The 18,878-nt window shown below is 40.1% G+C and overlaps 1 protein-coding gene across 7 annotated transcripts in view; it reads left to right on the top strand.

Moving 5' to 3' along the window:
• The window catches only part of NAXD (NAD(P)HX dehydratase), a 48,579-nt gene extending 29,997 nt beyond the window's left edge, over nt 1-18,582 (top strand). For all 7 annotated transcript variants that reach the window (XM_064646506.1, XM_064646504.1, XM_064646505.1 and 4 more), the window contains 5 exons: nt 6,514-6,564; nt 6,646-6,750; nt 7,109-7,229; nt 15,671-15,791; nt 18,172-18,582. In XM_064646506.1, coding sequence (XP_064502576.1) covers nt 6,514-6,564; nt 6,646-6,750; nt 7,109-7,229; nt 15,671-15,791; nt 18,172-18,322 — 549 coding nt within the window. In that variant the 3' untranslated portion in view covers nt 18,323-18,582. The remainder of the gene's footprint in view (nt 1-6,513; nt 6,565-6,645; nt 6,751-7,108; nt 7,230-15,670; nt 15,792-18,171) is intronic.
• Nucleotides 18,583-18,878: the final 296 nt, after the last annotated feature.

Raw genomic sequence — 18,878 nt, 5'->3', positions numbered from 1 at the left:
TTTACAGGAAATGTTGTCTGTGTCTTTTATCTCTCTGTTCCAGACGAAACCATGGATCCAGGATTGCTGGATGAGAGCGGCATCCATGCAGAAAATATAAGCAATTATAGGTGGCATTTCAACAGCAGTTTCTGATCCTAGCTTTCAATAGAGAGTTCTTTGTAAAAGGGGCTGCCACTCCTTTTTGATTTTTTAAGGTTGTATGAGACGTAGCCAGTGACAGGTTATGCAGATTTGCATGTCTCTACCAAACCAGAGTGTGTAATTACATACCTGGCATTTGCAAGTTGCGGTGGAGCGCACTTTCAGTGGGCTGATGGCAAGGTTATTCTACTTCCTAAAGGGTTTGGATGTCATCATGGCTAATGCTCTCCATTATTATGGCATGTTAAAGCTTAAACTTCTTTTTGAGAACATGAGTAAGAATTTTGCCAAGGGTAGACCAAGACATGACTCTTGAAGGGACTGAGGAAATGCAGTGTTCATTGCTGACATCAGTAAAGTGATCTTTCCTTTGCAAGGTAGAAGGATGACAATGTGAAAATTAATTACTGTTGTGGTATAGGTGTTGCTTTATATAAGCTACTATTGCAGTTTTCTGTTAATTTAATTAAAATTCAATCTTTTATTAAAATGAGTGGCTCTAATTTCCTGATTCTTCCCTTTTCAAACACCAAATGCCAAAGTTTTGTGTAGCTGAATCAGTTCATCAGGAAAAATTCAAGTAGCGATAAAACTACTAATATATTAAAAGTCATTGCAGGCATTCTGCTGCTAATCCACATCTAATTAAAAAGGCTGAAAAGTATATCCAAGTCAGGTGTGGGCAAAACTATGGAATTGTCTTTTCCATGGAGCTGTGAAGAACCAGGTTGTATGCTGTTACATGTGGGCAGAGTAAATATGATGTGTGTTATTGCTGGCTCGTGGACTTGGGTAGAGAAGTCCAGACTGACGGCAGAGTTTCTTTCCAAGACGCTGTGGGTACTTGCTGTGAGTGCACCACCTGCTCTCTGCTCCTGGTTCTTCGGGATGGCTGCTCTATGAAGACCTCTATGACTGATAAGATATCCTTTGGTTGTACTTAAGAGCTCCACAGGAATTTATTCCTCCCTCACATGTTCTTCTCCATTCCTCCTCTAGCTGTTTTTTGCAACCGGTGTCTCACATTGGCTCATCTCAGCCCCATTTTTCCATAATAATTGTGGAACTGTGCAGGAGTCCTGGATGTCCATGTTAGTACAGTGTAGGTGAATCTTGTGTTTCATAGGACAGCTGCAGGCTATCAAATGCTTAAATCATATCATGCTTTTCTGCATTACCGTGCTCTCTTTCAGCAGTAGCCTGTCCATTTGTTTCTTCCAGCTTCTGTCTCCTGCAGTCCTTTCCAGCCTGAATAATTTCACCTTTGTGTACTGTTCAGGTGTCAGTGTTTTGGGGGTTTTGTGTGTCATGTTTTTGGGGGGATAGACCAGTGACTTTTACTGTAACAAACTTCTTTTTTTGAGTTCTTACTGAGCAGGTTGCTTGCATACAACTCCTGGATAACCAGTCAAAGAACAAAATTTTTCAGGAAATTGTATGTGTCAACAGTAAAGTGGGAGTAGATTTAAGTTAATTTTACTTTTTCTGGCTTTCCTCCCCTCAACTGCCTCCACCAAAAACTGCCATCACTGAAATACTATTTTGGGCATTCCTAAATGTCAAGTATTTGGTGCTGGTAACAATGATAACTGTGTGAGAGGTTGTCCCATACAGCATCTTCATGAGATGAAATATGTGAATCCCAGGTAATTTCCTCTTGGGTTTAACGAGGATAGAAGCTTCAAATTTGGCCTTCAGTTATTAGGAAAGGAAGCTCCTCTTACAGATTTTTCTAGCATGAGTCCTGCAGCCTTCTAATGCAGTTTGTCATCACTGATTTTGGTAAGAGTGGAGTGATGCCCCTTTCCCTTTTCTCATGCAGATGTAGAATCACTGTTTCAGAGAGCTACCAAGTATTTAGGCAACTCATACAAAGCAGAATATATCTAGCATGAGGTTGCCCAAACCCCCATTATTAGGACACTGTATGAAAGGTAGGAGACTGAATTTTGGGCCTGGCTGTGAATTGCAGTGGAAGGATTCACATTTCAGTGTTTGATATCTTAGCTAACCAGTGTGGCTGTAGGTCATAAGATTGGATGACAACCATGTATCATCCTTTTCCTCCTCCTCATTGTTGTCTCTGCTTTGTGACTAATGCCAAGGTTGCCCTGTGAGTCCAGTCCTTCATTTTTGGATGTACTTGAGCAATTAGGAATCAACTAAACCTGCTTTGGTCTACACCAAGCTGAACCACCACTGTTGTAGTAGAATACATTCTGTCCATAGAAAGGTTGTCCACTGGGATATCTTGGAGCTAGACTCTTCAAAATCTTAGTATTCAAAATGCTGTTTGAAGGGAAGGGGTGATGTCTTGGATTTATCATTGATATCTGTATGTTTTGCTATTCACTTGTCATTGGTGTTTGGATTTCAGCTTTTGTCTTAGTAACATTTCTTAGTATTTTTAATGGGTAATGTTCTCTTCTAAATCCTTTCCCATATAAATAATTGTCACATTGGGTAAAACTGAACAGATGGTTTCTGCTCATATGTAGAATTCTATCAAAAACTGTTAAATAGGCTGTGATGTGAAAGTAGAGTTAGTCTGAGCTGTATTAACTGTGCAGTTAACACAAGCATTAACCAGAACACTCCATGCCAAATATCACGGTACAAATACAGCTCAAAATGGATTTTTACTTCCAGGAACAAAAATATTCTGCATAGGAGATGTTGCCATTATTGCTGAAAACTCCTCCTAGCATTTTTTTTAATACAGTATCTGCAGTAATAGAATGTTTAAAAGTAGGCCTCATCTCTCTTAATTCTTGGTGTCTAAAAATAAAAAAGTAAAGTGTTTCTGTACCTTCTGTGATAGGTGAGGAGAGACATGTATGTGTGTTGACCATTCATCCCACTCTAAGTCTAAGCTCCATGGGATGAGCTGCTCTCCAGTGGTGAGCCACTTGACCTTTTTAAATAGCAGCAGTTGAGATGGGTCATGTCCACAATCAGTAGGAAACAGAGATTGTCCCATGAATGTTGTGTCCTTCAAACGTGTGGCTGTCTTATGGAGGTTCCCTTATCTTTGTTACTGTTTTATTGTGGTTTCCAAACTACCCCTTCCATCCATAGAACTTCCTCTAGGAGGTTCCTCGTCTGTCTCCAAGCAGTTTCTGTCTAGGTTTAAGGAATGAAGAGGAAAGGAAAATGATTGGAGTAGGGTTTTGGTTTTGGTAGGTTTTTGTATTGTTTGGGGATTTTTTGATCAAAAATGAGCTTTCTAAATAAGACAAAGGACTTTGTGTCTCCTGATAGATAAAGGAGAGAAAGAAAAAGCAAAGTTCATTCAGTATGTTAGATTAGAAACTGATACCTCAGAGACTTGCTACAAAATAAAAGTTGCTTGGCCAGTAGATTTTACTTAGCAAGGTGAAATTTCAGAGTAGAGGTCAAATCTTTCAGGATTGTGGAGGATGTGCTAGAGATGTAGGAACTCAAAACATTATTAGGAAAAAATGTGTTATTTCTTTGGAGTGTACCAGTGATCTGCCTTCCAGATGCTATTTACCTGTACATATATTGTCATGCTTTCTAACTGCCACTTTTTTTTACATCTTATACATACATTCTTTTGGTAGACAATGGATCTTCAGGATTCTTTATTTAGTCTGTTGTGTGTGAGAGAGAAAGAAGGACAGGGAGAGAGAAATTCTAAGCAGTAGTCAAGATGACAGTTATGAGGAAACGTGAAAAGGGGCCAAAAAATAACAGCAACTCCCAGACCGTAACTGCTTTGGGAACAGAACTTTGGCAAAATTAATTCCGTAGATTGCTCATAATGCTTTTAAGAGAGTAGTTTGGAAGGATAAGGACTTCTACGATTGGGTATATTCCTTCATACTTCCTTACAGAATCTGTTGGGGAAATCTTTTTTAGTTTTAGAAGATGAAGTATTGTGAAAGACTGGCTTACTAACATTGACATACTAAAATAAACTGGTGATTCATATTAGTGGGCAGTGGAGCAGTAATCATTTTGAGTGGACTGAAGGAGTTCGGTAAAGCTGCTAATGTACAAAAATATTCTGATTATAACCACTTAGAAAACAAGGTTGCAGTAGATGGTATTTGTATCTTCAAAAATTGTGGGAGGATAATCTTGTTGAGCTCTGGGTCTCAGTGCCATATGATATCTAATCAGAAGAGCTTAGTATGGTTCAAAAATAACTGGGCTGTTGGATGTATAGCATTCATTTATACAAAGAAAATACAAACAGCAAAACATAAACCTGGTTGTTGGATCCACAGCCTTATTTCAGGGGGGACGTATTTCTACTGGTATTGGAAAAATCAGAATGAGGTAGTAATAAGTTTGTGAGGATATGTATATGTCATATTTAATAATTAATTATTTACAGGAAGCAAAGTGGGCAGTGTTTATTTTTACCACAATACAAGAACAGATATTTCATTAATGTTCAATACCCTGAACATTAATTAAAGACTGCTTCCTTATTCCTTACATCATGTCTTGCTAACCTGTGAAGCTCAGTGCCATATGATAGCTAATCTGAAGAGCTTAATAATATTCAAAAATAATTAAACTTTTGGATGGAGACCATCCTCTATTATCTTATACAGGAAAAAGATAAACCCTCCAGCTTCAAAGACGACTTGGTAATGGCCAACACTGAAAAAACTTGACTGTTGGCCATTGCTCATTAAAAAGCTTGTGGATCAGTTGTTGCTGATGCTGGATTAGAAGACAGAAGGGCAGACAGTCTACTAGGAGATACTGCTTGCTGAAGAAAACACTTTTACAAACGGTTGTCTTGGCCACCTTGGTTTTACTTTCAAAGCATAAAACCTCCAGGACCAGGTGTGAAATGGCATAATACGCCCTGCTTTTCTTGGATATTTGTTTGTACATTGACTCAAATACTGCAATGGAGCTGTCATCCCAAAAGCAACTGAAGTTACTATTACAGTTACTGGTAGATTTCTGTCATGGCAGTACTCACTGGGATTTTTCTTTTTTTTTTTTTTAATTGGAGGTGTATGTTTACTATGTGTGACTTACATTGGCATTACATGCCTCCTACAGCAGGGAGGGTGAGTGAGATTGCTTGCTTGTTTGCATATTGTGGTGAGTTAACCCTGTCTGAATGCCAGGTGCCCACCAAAGCTTCTATATCACTCCCCTCCTCAGCTGGACAGGCAGAAGAATATATAACAGAAGGCTGGTGGGTCGAGATAAGGACAGAAGAGAGATCACCATCAAGGGCGAACCAGACTCAGCTTGGGGAAGTTAATTGAATTTTATTACAAATTAAGTCAGAGTAGGATAACAAGAAATAAAACCAAATGGTAAAAACACCTTACCTCCACCCCTCCCTTTTTCCCTAACTTAGCTTAACTCAAAAATTCTCTTCCTCCCCCTCTCAGTGGTACAGGGGGGTGGGGAATGGAGGCTGCGGTCAGTTCATCACGTGTTGTCTCTGCTGCTCCTTCCTGCTCAGGGGGAGGATTCCACACCCTTCCCCTGCTCCAGCATGTGGTCCCTCCCACGGGAGACAGTTCTCCATGAACTTATCCAGCAGACTTCCCATGGACTGCAGTTCTTCACAAACTGCTCCAGCATGGGTCCTTCCCATGGAGTGCAGTCCTTCAGGAACACACTACTCCAGTGTGGGCTACTCTCTGCATGGGGCCACAGGTCCTGCCAGGAGCCTACTCCAGTGTGGGCTTCCCATGAGGTGACAGCTTCCTTTGGGTGTCCACCTGCCCAGGTGTGGGGGCCTCCATGGGCTGCAGGTGGATCTCTGCTCCACCATGGACTTCCATGAGCTGCAGGGGCACAGCTGCCTCACCACAGTCTACACCACAGGCTGCAGGCTCTGCTTCAGAGCCTGGAGAACCTCTTTCCACTCCTTCTTCACTGACCTGGGTGTCTAGAGGGCTGTAGCTCTCACATACTCTCACTCTCTCTTCTGTGGCTGCAATTTCTTCAGCACAGTAACTTTTTCCTCATTTTAAATATGTTATCCCCTGTCACTGACAGGCTCTGCCTTGGCCAGCGGCAGGTCTGTCTTGGAGCCAGCTGGCATTGGCTTTGTCAGACATGGGGGAATCTTCTGGCAGCTTCTCAAGAGAAACCACCCCTGTGGCCCCCAAAACCTTGCCCCTCAAACCCAATACAAATCAACTCTGTGGACATTTATACTTGAACCAGGGAGAGAACACTGTGACTGTAAAATTACTAGCTGATACAAAAATCTCTTACATCAGTTTGCAGAATATAACAGGTTTTTTTCTGTCAGTTTGTAAGAACAATTTATATGGTCAGATTTATTGTATGAATTTGGTTTGGATCTTATGAGATTTAAATTAGCAAGCATCTTAAAGTTATCTGCATTTTTTGCAGGGTATTATAGAGAAATCGAAAGTGAAAGGAATTCCTATCATTATTGATGCAGTAAGTATTTTCCTGATTTCAGTCAGTGGTGTGACATTTAAGAATCTGTTCAGTAAATGTTCTTCTTACTGTGCTTTGCAGGATGGACTGTGGCTCATTTCCCAGCAGCCTTCTCTTATTCAAGGCTACCAGCGAGCTATTCTTACTCCAAACTATATGGAGTTCAGTAGGCTGTATGAAGCCATGGTGAGCTGTTTTCCTTTTTGATATTTAAGTTTAATCTTTTAGTCCTTAAAAATAAATAACTTACTGCTGGCTTAAATATTATGTGCTGTTTCTTATATGTGGGGGAAGCACTCTCTGGGGTTTTATGCCATGGGATAATTGCCACAACAATGCATATTCTTAAACAGAGCTCTTTTTTTAAAGAAGACCCATTCTCATGCAACTTCTAGCATTGCAATGGGTATAAGAAAAAATACCTGGAAAGACTGATGATGCTGCCTCTCTTTTTTCCCCCCATGCATATGCTGAAGTAGAGTGTGTTAGAATGTATTGTTCTAGTAGCAAAATATGTACTGTGTATGGAATTCTTGTGTTGTAGCTTAGAGACCCCGTAGACAGTAGTGATCATCATGGATGTGTATTAAGACTCAGCCAAGCCATGGGGAACCTGACAGTTGTTCAAAAGGGAGAAAGAGATCTTATTTCAGATGGAGAGAAAGGTAAGTGAAGCCTTTTGCTTTGAGTAATGTGATTGTTTCATTTTGTTCGCTTTCAGTTGCAGTCCAGTCGTTGGACTATATAGCAATTGGTTGTATTCCTCTGAAGATTGAAATGGAGGGATGGCTGCCTTTGCAGATCACCTTTAGATGATTTGTGTAAATTGATATTTTAAGAGTGCAACTTAACTCATTTACTGAAAAAAGTTGCTGATTTTATTCCTCATTTAAATGGTTGTAACTTATGTTTTACATTACACAGGTATTGAGAAATTTGTCACTTACTAATATGGTTAAAGTACACTTAATAAAATTATCTGCCTGTCTGATGCTTTTTATGCTGATCATTTACTGTTATCAGTATAAAATTAATTCACAAGTGCCTTCATCACATTTTGACTGCATGGTCTTATTTCAAATACATAACAAGCAGCAGCTCTGCTTCTAATGACTTAAATGCTAATCTCTGATAAATGTTTATGCTGCTTCAGAACTGTTTTGTATATACAGTCAATTTTTCATTATTGGGAGCCATGGGAGTATTTTGTAACAGAAAAACAGACGTAATATGACAACTGGTTTGTGCAGAGCCACCTTCCACATACCCCATTAGTGCAGATACTGTAGCAGACTGTGAAACAACTGGTACCTGGAAGCAATGTAGTTACACCCATGTGGTAAAGGACTTAGGTCCTTCCAAGTTGCCCCACAGGAAGTCTGCTGTCATATTTGCACCCATGGCAACCTTGATTTGTAGCCTTGGACAGTCTGGCCAGGCTTAAGGGAAGATGAACACTGCCAGAGGATAAATGTCTTGACTCCAGTTTATGCCAGCTAGAGAGCTTTAGAGTGCTGTAGTTGTCTTCTTTTTCTGCTTTTATGTCAACAATGTTCTTTTTATACAGGAATGTTGCTTTCTTATGAATGTTGAGAAAACCGGTGAGCGCTTTAGATTGAACACATTGCCTAGTATATGTCTGCTCCCCTTTTGAGCTGTTATTCTTGAAAAAAGTGTACTCCCCCTGCCCCCCCCCCCCCATTTCTGGAGAGAAAGGTCACTGTCTCTAATGTCTCTTGTCATGCAGGATTCAAAGAAACAGGAAACAACTGAAACTCTTTACAGTTTCAATTTTGAATATTCACATGTGGCACAAGTTTGATGTATGTCTTGTGTAGTTTGGGGGTTTTTCATTGGCTTTATTTTTTTACCCCACCTTGATTTTTGTCTCTGTTGTGTTCTGATATTTTTTTCTATTAGTGAAGTGGCTTTTGATTTGAAATAAAACCAGTTCTGTGCCTTTATAGCTGTTGATTGATGTCCAGCTATAGGTTGCTTTCTTGTTCTTACGTTGTTTCCATCACCGATGCTTTGTCTCCTGAATTATAGACATTACAGGCAGCATTGCTGAGCTGTAAGAAAGCAATTGTCAGGTTTAATGCAAGTTAGAATGTCTGCTACAAAAACTGTTTTTAGAGTTTGCATGACTTGCAAGAAGGTTCCTGAGAATTCTTCAGGAATTATAGACTTCAGCTTCCTTTTAACAAGAACGTTCTTTGGGTCTGGTCTGTCAGTCATTTTTTTTAAAGCTTCTCAAATGCAAAATTACATTAAGAAAGGAGATTCTACTGTGTGCTCTGTGCCACAACATGGAATATGTTGTCACTGATCTTCAACTCTCTCCCAGGTTTTTTGGTCTTAACTTTTTTCATCTGTCTCTTCTTATGATTTGATGTCATTTTTTTCAGCTAAGACAACATGCATCTTGATTCCTGTGTGAGGGAAATCCAGATCATTGGATCAGGCCAATGTCCTCTGAGCACAAACATTATGAAAAGATCTGTGTACTCCTCTTTATTTATCGTGTCATCATCCCTTTGTAGTGCTTAAGGCCTGCCTATTTTCAGGCATTTTCTGCTTGAGCTCCTGTGCTTAGCATACTGACACTTTAGTTTTCATATATCACTTTTAAACTTTCTCCTTTAGGAATACATTACATGCATGCTTTCTGGGTAAAAAAAAAAAAGGGAGTAAGGGGGGAAAAGTAAGTCTCAATGCTCTCCAGGAAAACCAGAATTTGAGAAATTGCAAACTTTACTATGTAGCTTTAGTGTTTTGTGCTTGGCTATTGTGGAAGGAAGGCTTTTTGAGGGTGCCAGATTTTGCAGTAGGGAAGATTGGCTTGGTGAATACCTTGTAGGATGGAGTGATTGTGGTGGTTATTTTCACAGTACTTTTGTTCATGAGTCTGTAGGAAATTCAGTAGACAACTTACTTCTGTTAGCTGAAGACAAAAAGGGTTACCAGGTGATTTGGTATAAGCTGGAAGTACAGGTGTTGGTGAAGGATTACTATCAGCAAATAACTTCGAAATCTAAGCAGAGAGGCTCAATAAATTCTGTTTGGGAGCTGAGGCTTAATAAATTCAAAGTAAGGCAGATTTTATTAGTAGACATAGAAATTAGCTACTACAGTAACATGCCAGGGACTTTGGCAGATTGTCTGGACACCTTTGAGTTTTGTTTTTGCAGATCAGATTAGCTGGTACAGGTGGTTCCTTACGACCTCAAAGTCAGTACCGAATCACATACATGACCTCTGTGAAAGTAGTAGTAGTCCTCCACTATAAAGGAGGTTTTTCTATAATTTGTCTTCATTTCAGTCATGAGCTGCCAACTGCCCTGTAAACATAATCAACAAAGATTTTAAATTAAGTTTTATATACTCTTTTTCTCTTTCCTTTTGCAATTTCACATTATAGCTTGGTCTACAGTTGTTGATTCCCTGCTCTACAAAGATGAGCTTCACCATGCTCTTGGTAGGTGATATCAGTGCCATCACTGACCAGGGTAGGAATGAGTACTCAGCCTGTGGGTAAAAGGTAAGTCAGCTTTTATTCGCTATGGCACAGCTCTCTAAGGTTATTATTTTATTATTCTTTGGAGAACTGGTCAATAATAAAGTGTGGTTATACCAGTCTTAGTTCCTAACATGTTTAAAATTTGGTTAGGTCCTTGAAGTAGAGGATTTGGATTTTGATTTTTAAACATTATAATGAGTTCCTCTGTATTTTCCCCAGCACCTTCGTTTAACCCTCTTTCCTTCCAAGAGGCAGGCTTTATGGGTAACCATCCTGCTACTGCCTGTGACTATTTTTACCTGAAGTCAATAGCCAAATACAGTTTCTCTCCAGTTGCCCAGCTGTGACTATGGTCAAGAGAAGCAAAGAAGCATGCAAGAGGTTATACTGATTACTGACTGTGGGGTAAAAAGCCAACTCTTGCCCTAACTCCTCAAGCAGTACTTTTAATTTCTGACATTCATCTCCCTATACAGCTGTAAAAGAAGCTATTCAGTGCTTGTCACTCTGGGGCTCACTCACAGTTGCTGAGCAAATCTTGCCTGAATTTTTAACTGAGAGGCAGCACCTTCATCTCCAGTCCTGCTTTTGCAGAGTGAGCAAAACGGGGAGGTCATGGTTCCTGTCCATTGTGCCACTGTGCACTCTACTGCCCATGCAGCCCAGCCTATCGTCTCCCTGGCACTGCTTACCTGTCATCATGATTATCTCCTGGCTCCTGTGCCTGTCCAAGAAAACTAATATAAAATTTGGGTCATTTTCTTTTAACTTAAATTGCCTGGTATCTCGCATTCAAGGACTTACCTAAGTTTTAAAAATGTGATTAGGGAATATAAAAGTATAAGCACCCTTTATATAAAAGCCAACTTACATTTTCCACATCAGTTGAGTTATTTTTCCAGCCAAAGTCATTAAACTTGGTTTCCCTGTCTGTATGCACTCTGGGACATGTTTCTGGGACTCCACAATCTCCAGCTATGTGCTTTTTGTGAAGTAACTTGCAAAAGGAAAAAGATAAATTTCTTACTAGTGTAAGTATATGTCAGGTCAGAGATGTATATTGGGATTTTACTCAAAATCTCATAAATGGTCTAAATCAGAATCTTGCATTTGATGGAGCAAAATGATCCTTGATAGCTACATTATTTTGCATAGAAAATTGAAATCTTAAGCCTTTAAATTAAACTAGAATGCGTTTGTTGTGTAGGGTAGCTCATGTTAGCTGATTAATCCAGTTGGGTTGTAGCAGAAGTCAGAATGGCTGCATGTTTCATACATGGATTCCTGAGCACATTAGGGTGAGCGTGAAACTCCTTCTCTGTAAGAGGAAAGCAAGTACAAAGAATTGTTCAGGATGTCTGAGATTCAGGAGTTAAATTTTAATCTCTGGGCTGTCTTTCAGTCTGCAGTCCCAGCAAATGTGATGTTTCACAGGTTCTTTAGCCTTCTTTACCATCATCAGTACTACGTGTTTAGCCTTAACTAGCTATCTCATATTTCACATGTTGTGTTCTAAATACAAACGTAAAAGAAATGAATCTGGGATGGTTTTTTTCACTACTGTGTGAACATGGTGAATCAGGAACAAGCAGACATACATGGCTTTTTATACTACTTTTGTTTTCTGAGTGTGATGTATCTAGGAGCTGGCATTGTAAATGGTGCTGCCTGTGTACAGCACAAAATTTGTGCTTCCCAGTTAACTTGCAGTGTTTGAGCTCAGCAAAACTGCTACATTCTGATTTTTTTCCTTCAAAGAGAGGACAGCTATTTTCAGTTACATAACAGACTGTTGGGTTTTGGTTTAGTTTGGGTTTTTTTAAGTTAAGCATACAATACCCATAAATAGGTCATTCTTCTGGACTTTGATCTGCCAGCAGATTTTGGGCTGGGAGTTCTTTCAGCTTAAAATTTGGCAGTGGTACAGTTAAGTGTGACATTGTGGTCTGAATGCTTTCCCAAATTCTAACACGTATCATATCTTCAAGGAGTGCTGAAAAGGGAGTGATGGTATCTTATTTTATGGCCTGAAATACATTAAACATAGAGCTACTAAATGACTTGGCCATAGTTGCCCAGGTCTGGGGCAGAGTTTTGAATTGTTTGGAGCCTAAAACTCTTGAATTTCTACTTTCCAATATTCTATCAGTATGACAGCCTGCCATTTTTTGTTTCTATTGCATTCATATTTCATTACAAATTATTTCCGTGGAATTAAGTACACAAGAAATCCGTGTGACTATATGTGAGGGATGTGTTGTATTTGCTGCCTAAAGCTCTGGCAGTATTTATGTGCTATTAACGCACTGGGACTGCGTTGAAACTATTGAATAGAACTGTGGTTGTTCTGACTCTAGCAGATCTCCTTGCCATACTTCATGGAGGTGTTTCTTCACTCATGACATTTTTATTTCATCTAGCCTTTTCTTGTGATAGTATGTGTGTGTTGCATGGATAGTGCTGGGGAGCTGTTTTTTTTTTTTTCTGCAAAGTTACTTAGCATAAAAAAGTTTTCATTAAAAAACTGACTGTTACTTATACTGAGGTGGGTTTTTTTGATTCATCACCCTGTGAAATAATGACATCAGATTTGGTTGCCCAGACCTATTAGAAAACAAAACAAGACACCCTGTCACAACACCCAAGCCACCTTGATCAACATTAATTTTATGTTTCTCTCTCTTACGGTCTGTCAGTTGAATTATAGCTGAAACTCTCCATTATTTGGATCGGACTGGTGTCTGACTACCTGACCTGAAGTGGCCTTGGTTGTTGCCTTTCAAAATCGACACGTGATGATTGTGGTGATTTTAGTCTTTGTAGTTTCCTTTTTGTCCTATGTCCAGTCATCTTGCTATTCCTCAGCTATTCCAAGAACCATGTCTTCTAGGTTTTCTGATGTACATGTCCATCCCTAGTTGAATGTGCTGCAGCCTCACTGAGCAATGGACCAAAATTTGCTTCATCCTCCTGTAAATACATAATTCCGCATATCTCCAGGGAATAGAACTGCCCACCTTCTCGGCATCATCGCTGTCTGTTCAGTCATGTCCGTCTAATCGAGGTCTTATAACTTTGCCACTGGTTGTCACTGCTCAGTGCAACACAAGGACATCAATCTCCTGGTCCTTAAAGAACTGCTGGAGATGACTTCACAGCAGGGCACAGACATTTAGTGGGGGATGTTGCACTGGGGGAGTGGGAAGACAGCAGTTTTTTTTATTTTTCTAAGAGAAGGCTGGGAAAAGCCATCCAGAAGACCTTGTCCTATGCTGATTTGGCAGTGTGCCAGTTTGTCTTGATGGTAGTTGGGATTCCTTCTTTTGTTTTAAAATCTTTTAATGGTGACTGTAATTCAGAGGAATTTTTAAATCCTTTTCCTATTGCCTGTTGTAATGTTCATCATCCTTTTATTTTGAGGTATTCTGTGATCAGCTGAGCTTCTGCACAAAGAATTGCCGAAGCATTATACTTTTCCCTCCTCATTCAAGTGAATTTCCTGTAGTTCTGCTTCTTTGAAGGTATTCCATGGATTTGTTTTCCAGCATCTCTGTGCAGAGTACAAAGGTCTGCTTTTGTTGTTGCCTGTGAGGTAGTCTGCACATATTTGAGACTTACTTTTTTAAAGCCACAAACAAAAGACCACTTTTTTTTTTTTTTAGCAGAGTATTATAATTGGCCTAGTTTGAGGAGAGCTTGCTTTCCTGTACAGCTCAAAAATGACTGGAAGGTTGTGGGGCTACAGAATAGTGGCAGATGGTGACATACAGCTAATAAGCAGGGGCTTGTGCTCAGCTGTCAGTCAGAAGGCCCCAAAGCTTTTGAACGGAGGATTTCCATCCTGCCTCCTGCCAGGAGTTCAAGCCCTCAAAGTGAAAATCCTGTGAGATAGCATCTTCAAAGTAGCAGAATTAGACGTAATTTCTCCAAAGCACTGTATTTAAAATAAAAATAAGAATAAACCACGCACCTAAAAGGGCATACCTTCTTCAGATAGCTAACTCAGAAGGGCATTTAACTTGTGAAATTTGACATTAGCTACTGCTCACTGAGAAACACATCCAGAATCTTAATTTGAGAGGGGGAGGGGGAAGGGGAGAAGAGTGATTGGGAAAATGAACTGCTGGCAACGCTGCGGTGGTGTCTGTTGTGTTCGTGGTGACTAATGAATCTTTGTCCTCTCAGTGGCAGCAAACACACACAACTGCCTGGCCTCACAAGCCCAGCAATTATTGCTGGAAGAATTGGTAGGAAATGGAAGTGAAGTACAATTCTTTGCTGTTCCAGAAATGAACTATGCTAATGGACTGGAAGGGGTTTATTGTATTTTTTTACTGGTTGCTATTAAGATTTATCTGCAAGTCCTTCAGTTTTGTTCAGATTTTTCCCATGAGTTTGTAAGAGAAAAATTGCATTTGAAAAATATGGGTACTACTCCCTCTAAACCATCTGGGCTGCTCTGTTTATACACCTTGGAGAAACCCAGCCCAGGTGACTTGGGGTAAGAGCTGTTCTCCAAGCAATGTCTTGCTTTATACTTTGGTTGTGTACTTGGTGTGCTCAGGAGCACACAACAGTTGTGTGCACAGTCCTGAACCTGAGTAGCTCTGCAGTAGCTGGCTGGAGATGCTAAGGATCACTACTTGGCCACTGATGATTCTGCCAGCTCTTCTATTCTCCTAGGAGAGGAAAATAAATTTCTCCTGGGTTTTTTTTTCAGAGCCAAGCAAGAAGAAAAGCTAAGGGTAGGTACACAAGAGAGTTTGGAGAAGGGTAGCAGAATTGATGCTGTTTTCTTCTTGTATGCCTTAGGTATCCTTTAGGCTTCCTGCCTGGGCTTTTTAAGAGTGGAGAACCAAGGAGTTAAATGTAGTGAAACCACTTGCATCTTCTTCATAGTTAAAGCTCCACAAAGAGATCAGTTTGACCAAGGTCCTTTGTATATTTAAAATAGAAATGTAACATCTGATAACCTGACAGAGCCTATCCACAGTGACACTGCTGACAGAAACATACATGGATGCTGAGGACACTTGATTGGCAGAAAAAACAAATCTGTCTTGCATATGGTTTTTACAAAGCCTGACGAAAAGGCTGTTTTCAGTAAAATACCTTTGCAATGGGCATGGTAGAAGATTTGAGATTTTAGTTCTGTTTTGCATTTGCTCTTTGTGAAATGCCTTGGTTTACATTCACAAACTCTGAAGGTCAGAGACTCTGAAGGATTGCATTTACGCAATGGCTTTGTGGAGGGACCTGGTCCAGTTTGGGTAATGGCTCATCATGGCACATGAATCACTAAACTCATCTGTGCAGGCTGAGTGAAGTGGAAAAAGTGTGTATATTGTGTGATGTTATTTGTAAAGTATTAAAAGGTAATCAGAAAAGTATTTTTAAAAATGTTGATGCAATAATTTTTCTTTTTTAAGAATAGTGTACTTCAGTCTGTGCTGCTGTCTCTCATTAGTCTCTCACCTGTTCATTGCTGTGTGCCTCAGAGGTTAATAACCCTTGCAGCTGCAGTGGTGTCACTGTAAATGGAAGGAAAAAAGCACCTGATTTTGTTTTATGTTTGTCTGTTTGTAGTACTCGTATGCAGTCATGAAGGAAGCAGCCGGAGATGTGGTGGACAGGGGGACCTTCTTTCTGGTTCTCTTGGAGTCTTAGCACACTGGGCATTTGTTGCTGGAGCTGAAAAAACAAATGGGTATGAATACTAATAATTAACTTAATTGTTGTGAGTTTGTGTTCTGCTGTGGCAACTGTTGTAGACCCGCTGTATAAGTTTCCAAATGAAATCAGAGTCCTTGGTACAAAGATATCCACGTACTTTTAAAAAATGTATGTTCTGGAGCAGTCTACATAGTAATAATTTAATAAGACAAACCCTTCAGTAATCTAACATCCCCAAGTCTGAGGCAGAAAAAGAGCATGAATTTGCATCTATTCCCAAGGACATTTATGTATGAGATACAAGTTTTCAAAACAATTGAATGTAGGCTGAAAGTACAAAGAATAAGTAAGTGGTAGTCACTGGTAGTAGCATCTCTGTAATTCAAAAAACATGTCATTTGGCTTTGTTTTTGTAATTTGGTGAATCCTTCTGCATCGTGCCTAAGTAATCCAGTGGGGCAGGTAAGTTGAAACTTGCAAATAAAATACTGTTTCAAAGAGTGTAACTCTTTTAAAGGCCAAACGGTAGATCACTTTATTCGTGCATAAAGCAGCCATGTAGCTGACTGTTGGCTTTTTGTTAAATTACATCAATTCCTGTCTGACTAGTTGGTCCATACAGTCATGTACTCTTTCTGTGAAAGCAGCTGCTTTAAATGAAGTTGAAAGGAACCCTGATAAAAGCAGTCAGGGAGTTACAGTCCCTCTTCTCTATAAGTAATGAGCTAGGAAAGTTTGAGAGTGGAGATCTTTTGTAGTCTTTTTGGATGCTGCATGCAGATGCACACAATTAGATGTTCATGGGAGTTAACTAGTCTGTTTTACCACAAGGGCACTGCAGTAGGTGCCCCAGGAGGAATGAGGGACCAACTGAACCAGACTTTAAAATTCTGAAATCTAACATAGCAATCCAAAAACGGAAGAGTTGCAGCTGTCACTAACGGAGGAATTTTGTTTTTGTTCGCTAAAAGGGTGACTTCATTTTTGCTTGGGGTACAACAGAGCAGTATTAAATTGTTGCAAAGGCAGCACACGTTCTCCAGGCTCTCCTGACTTGAACTCCTGTGGCTTTTCCAAACAGCTTGCTCAGAAACTCCTTTATTTTATAGATGAAGGAAAAGTATAATTGGCATCAGCAATACATTGTGTCTCCTGTGGTGGTGTTAAGGTGACCCTTCACAAACACCTGCTGTACCAATCCTGTCTACCTTGTGTGTTTCAGGAGAGGAGGAGCTTCTTGGGTTCAGTGAGTCAGGGCATCTGCTTGCAGACTGCACTGCAGGCAGTCCAGCCAGTCTTGCCACGCTTGTGCCTGGTTCTGTCGTTTCAAAACAGGTCTGTGCAGAGTGGAATTTTGAAACAAGTGTTTTAACTGCCTTGAGCCCAGGAGTCTGTGCACAGCTCTTGTTTCAGAGCAGTATTTGGGCATCCAGGATTGAGTCTCAGAGTGGCTTAAATACTCCTGCACCTTGATGAGTTATATGGAGTTGCCCCTTAAGTAACACCTAATTGTAAACTCATGTCCTGTTTTGCCTGTGTTTTACATCAGGATCCTTCACAAAACTCTCACTTGGCAGAGGAGTCAGTAGGTCCCTAGTGACTCACAGGCAGTGATGCCTCAGCTGTGGCTGAGCTTTGTGAGAATTTTAATCAGCCAGAACCTGGAGTGCAGCACTGGCTGCTGAACTATTCTGCAGTTGCTTTCTGCTGTAAGGCAGCAAAAGTGACTTCCATGGCCCAGCCTGTGAAAAGGTGCTCTGGAGGTGGCAAGACTGTGCTGGCTTCTCCAAGGGATGTTCAGTGTTTGAGGTCTGGGGCTGGGTATGCTCTCTTAGGCCGTTTGTAAGCACGTAGGAGACATTAAGGCAGTGTGCCTAATTTCCGTCGTGGGCTATGGCGGTCACTGTACTGCTTTTAAGCTGGTATCATGAGGGCTCTGGAGCAGTCACTATGGCCCTGTTAAAAATCATCCTGCATCCTGCATCATGCCTGCATCCCCACATCTTTCCTCACCCCCTGCAAGACAAAACTAAACAGAGTTACCCAGCAAATGGAGAGGAAAGGGAGTTAAAACGCTGCCAGGTGATATTTGATCTTCTGTAGGAAAGGATGAAGCATCAAATCAGTAAAACTAGACATGGATCACCTTCTTCCCCACTTCTTAAGCCTGTTTTCCTCTTGCGTCCTTTGGCCCTGGTTTCTGAGTCAGTCACATGCTATGCCACGGATAGAGAAGTATTTGTTAAAAAAAATTCAGACAAAGATGTTCTGCAGTGAGTCTGAGAAACAGATGTTTGCTTAAGAGTCTTTCCTGGCATTTAGGGGTACAAAGATGATGTCCACCACCTTATGGATTGCACAAGAGTGTTTGGATTCTCTTGATAATGTTGTTTTTTTGGTTTTTTTCCTTTTAGTCAAAATCCCTTTCTAGTGGCTGCATTTGGAGCTTGCTCTCTTACGAGGCAGTCTAACCATCAAGCCTTTCAAAAATTTGGACGTTCAATGACAGCCTCTGACATGGTTTCAGAAGTTGGAACAGCTTTCAGCAAACTTTACGAAACCTGAAGCCAAAGCAGCAGAGAAGAAGAAAAGGAAGAACAATGACTGCAAGAGTAATTACATGTACCGTAGAATTTACATAAGTAATGCACCCTTTCAAGTGCTGTAGCAACATTGGTATGTTAGGTAGATCTTTTTTAGTTTTAAGAATAGAAAAATATGATTAATGTAGATATTTTTTAAGAGTTTGGAATACAAAAATGTTTTGGCTGAAATAAGCTGTAGTTGCAGATCTGTTATAATATAATAAAACTAAACTGAAAGTATTCCTCTGTTCTTTTTGATAGTTATTGAGCAATAACTAAAGTGTGAACAGCAAAAAAAATGCACTTGATATTTAGATAAAATTCTTCCACCAGCTCAACTGAATTTCTTGGATTGCACCAAGGTTATCATGTTGTTATTCTTAGAACCTCTGTCTAGAATTAGCTATTGCACTTCAGTTTTTTGCCATGCTAGTATATTAAGAAGCAAAAAATAAGCCTCTTTGGAAAGGGAGTGCATGAGAGTTGCTGTAGATTTTGAATGTAATTAGTTGCCTTTTCCCATTCCCGGTCCCAGA

This window comes from Pseudopipra pipra, chromosome 2 (assembly GCF_036250125.1).
Source record: "Pseudopipra pipra isolate bDixPip1 chromosome 2, bDixPip1.hap1, whole genome shotgun sequence".
Lineage (NCBI taxonomy): Eukaryota > Metazoa > Chordata > Aves > Passeriformes > Pipridae > Pseudopipra > Pseudopipra pipra.
Note: the sequence above shows the minus strand (reverse complement) of the source record. Positions and strands in the feature narration are given on the sequence as shown.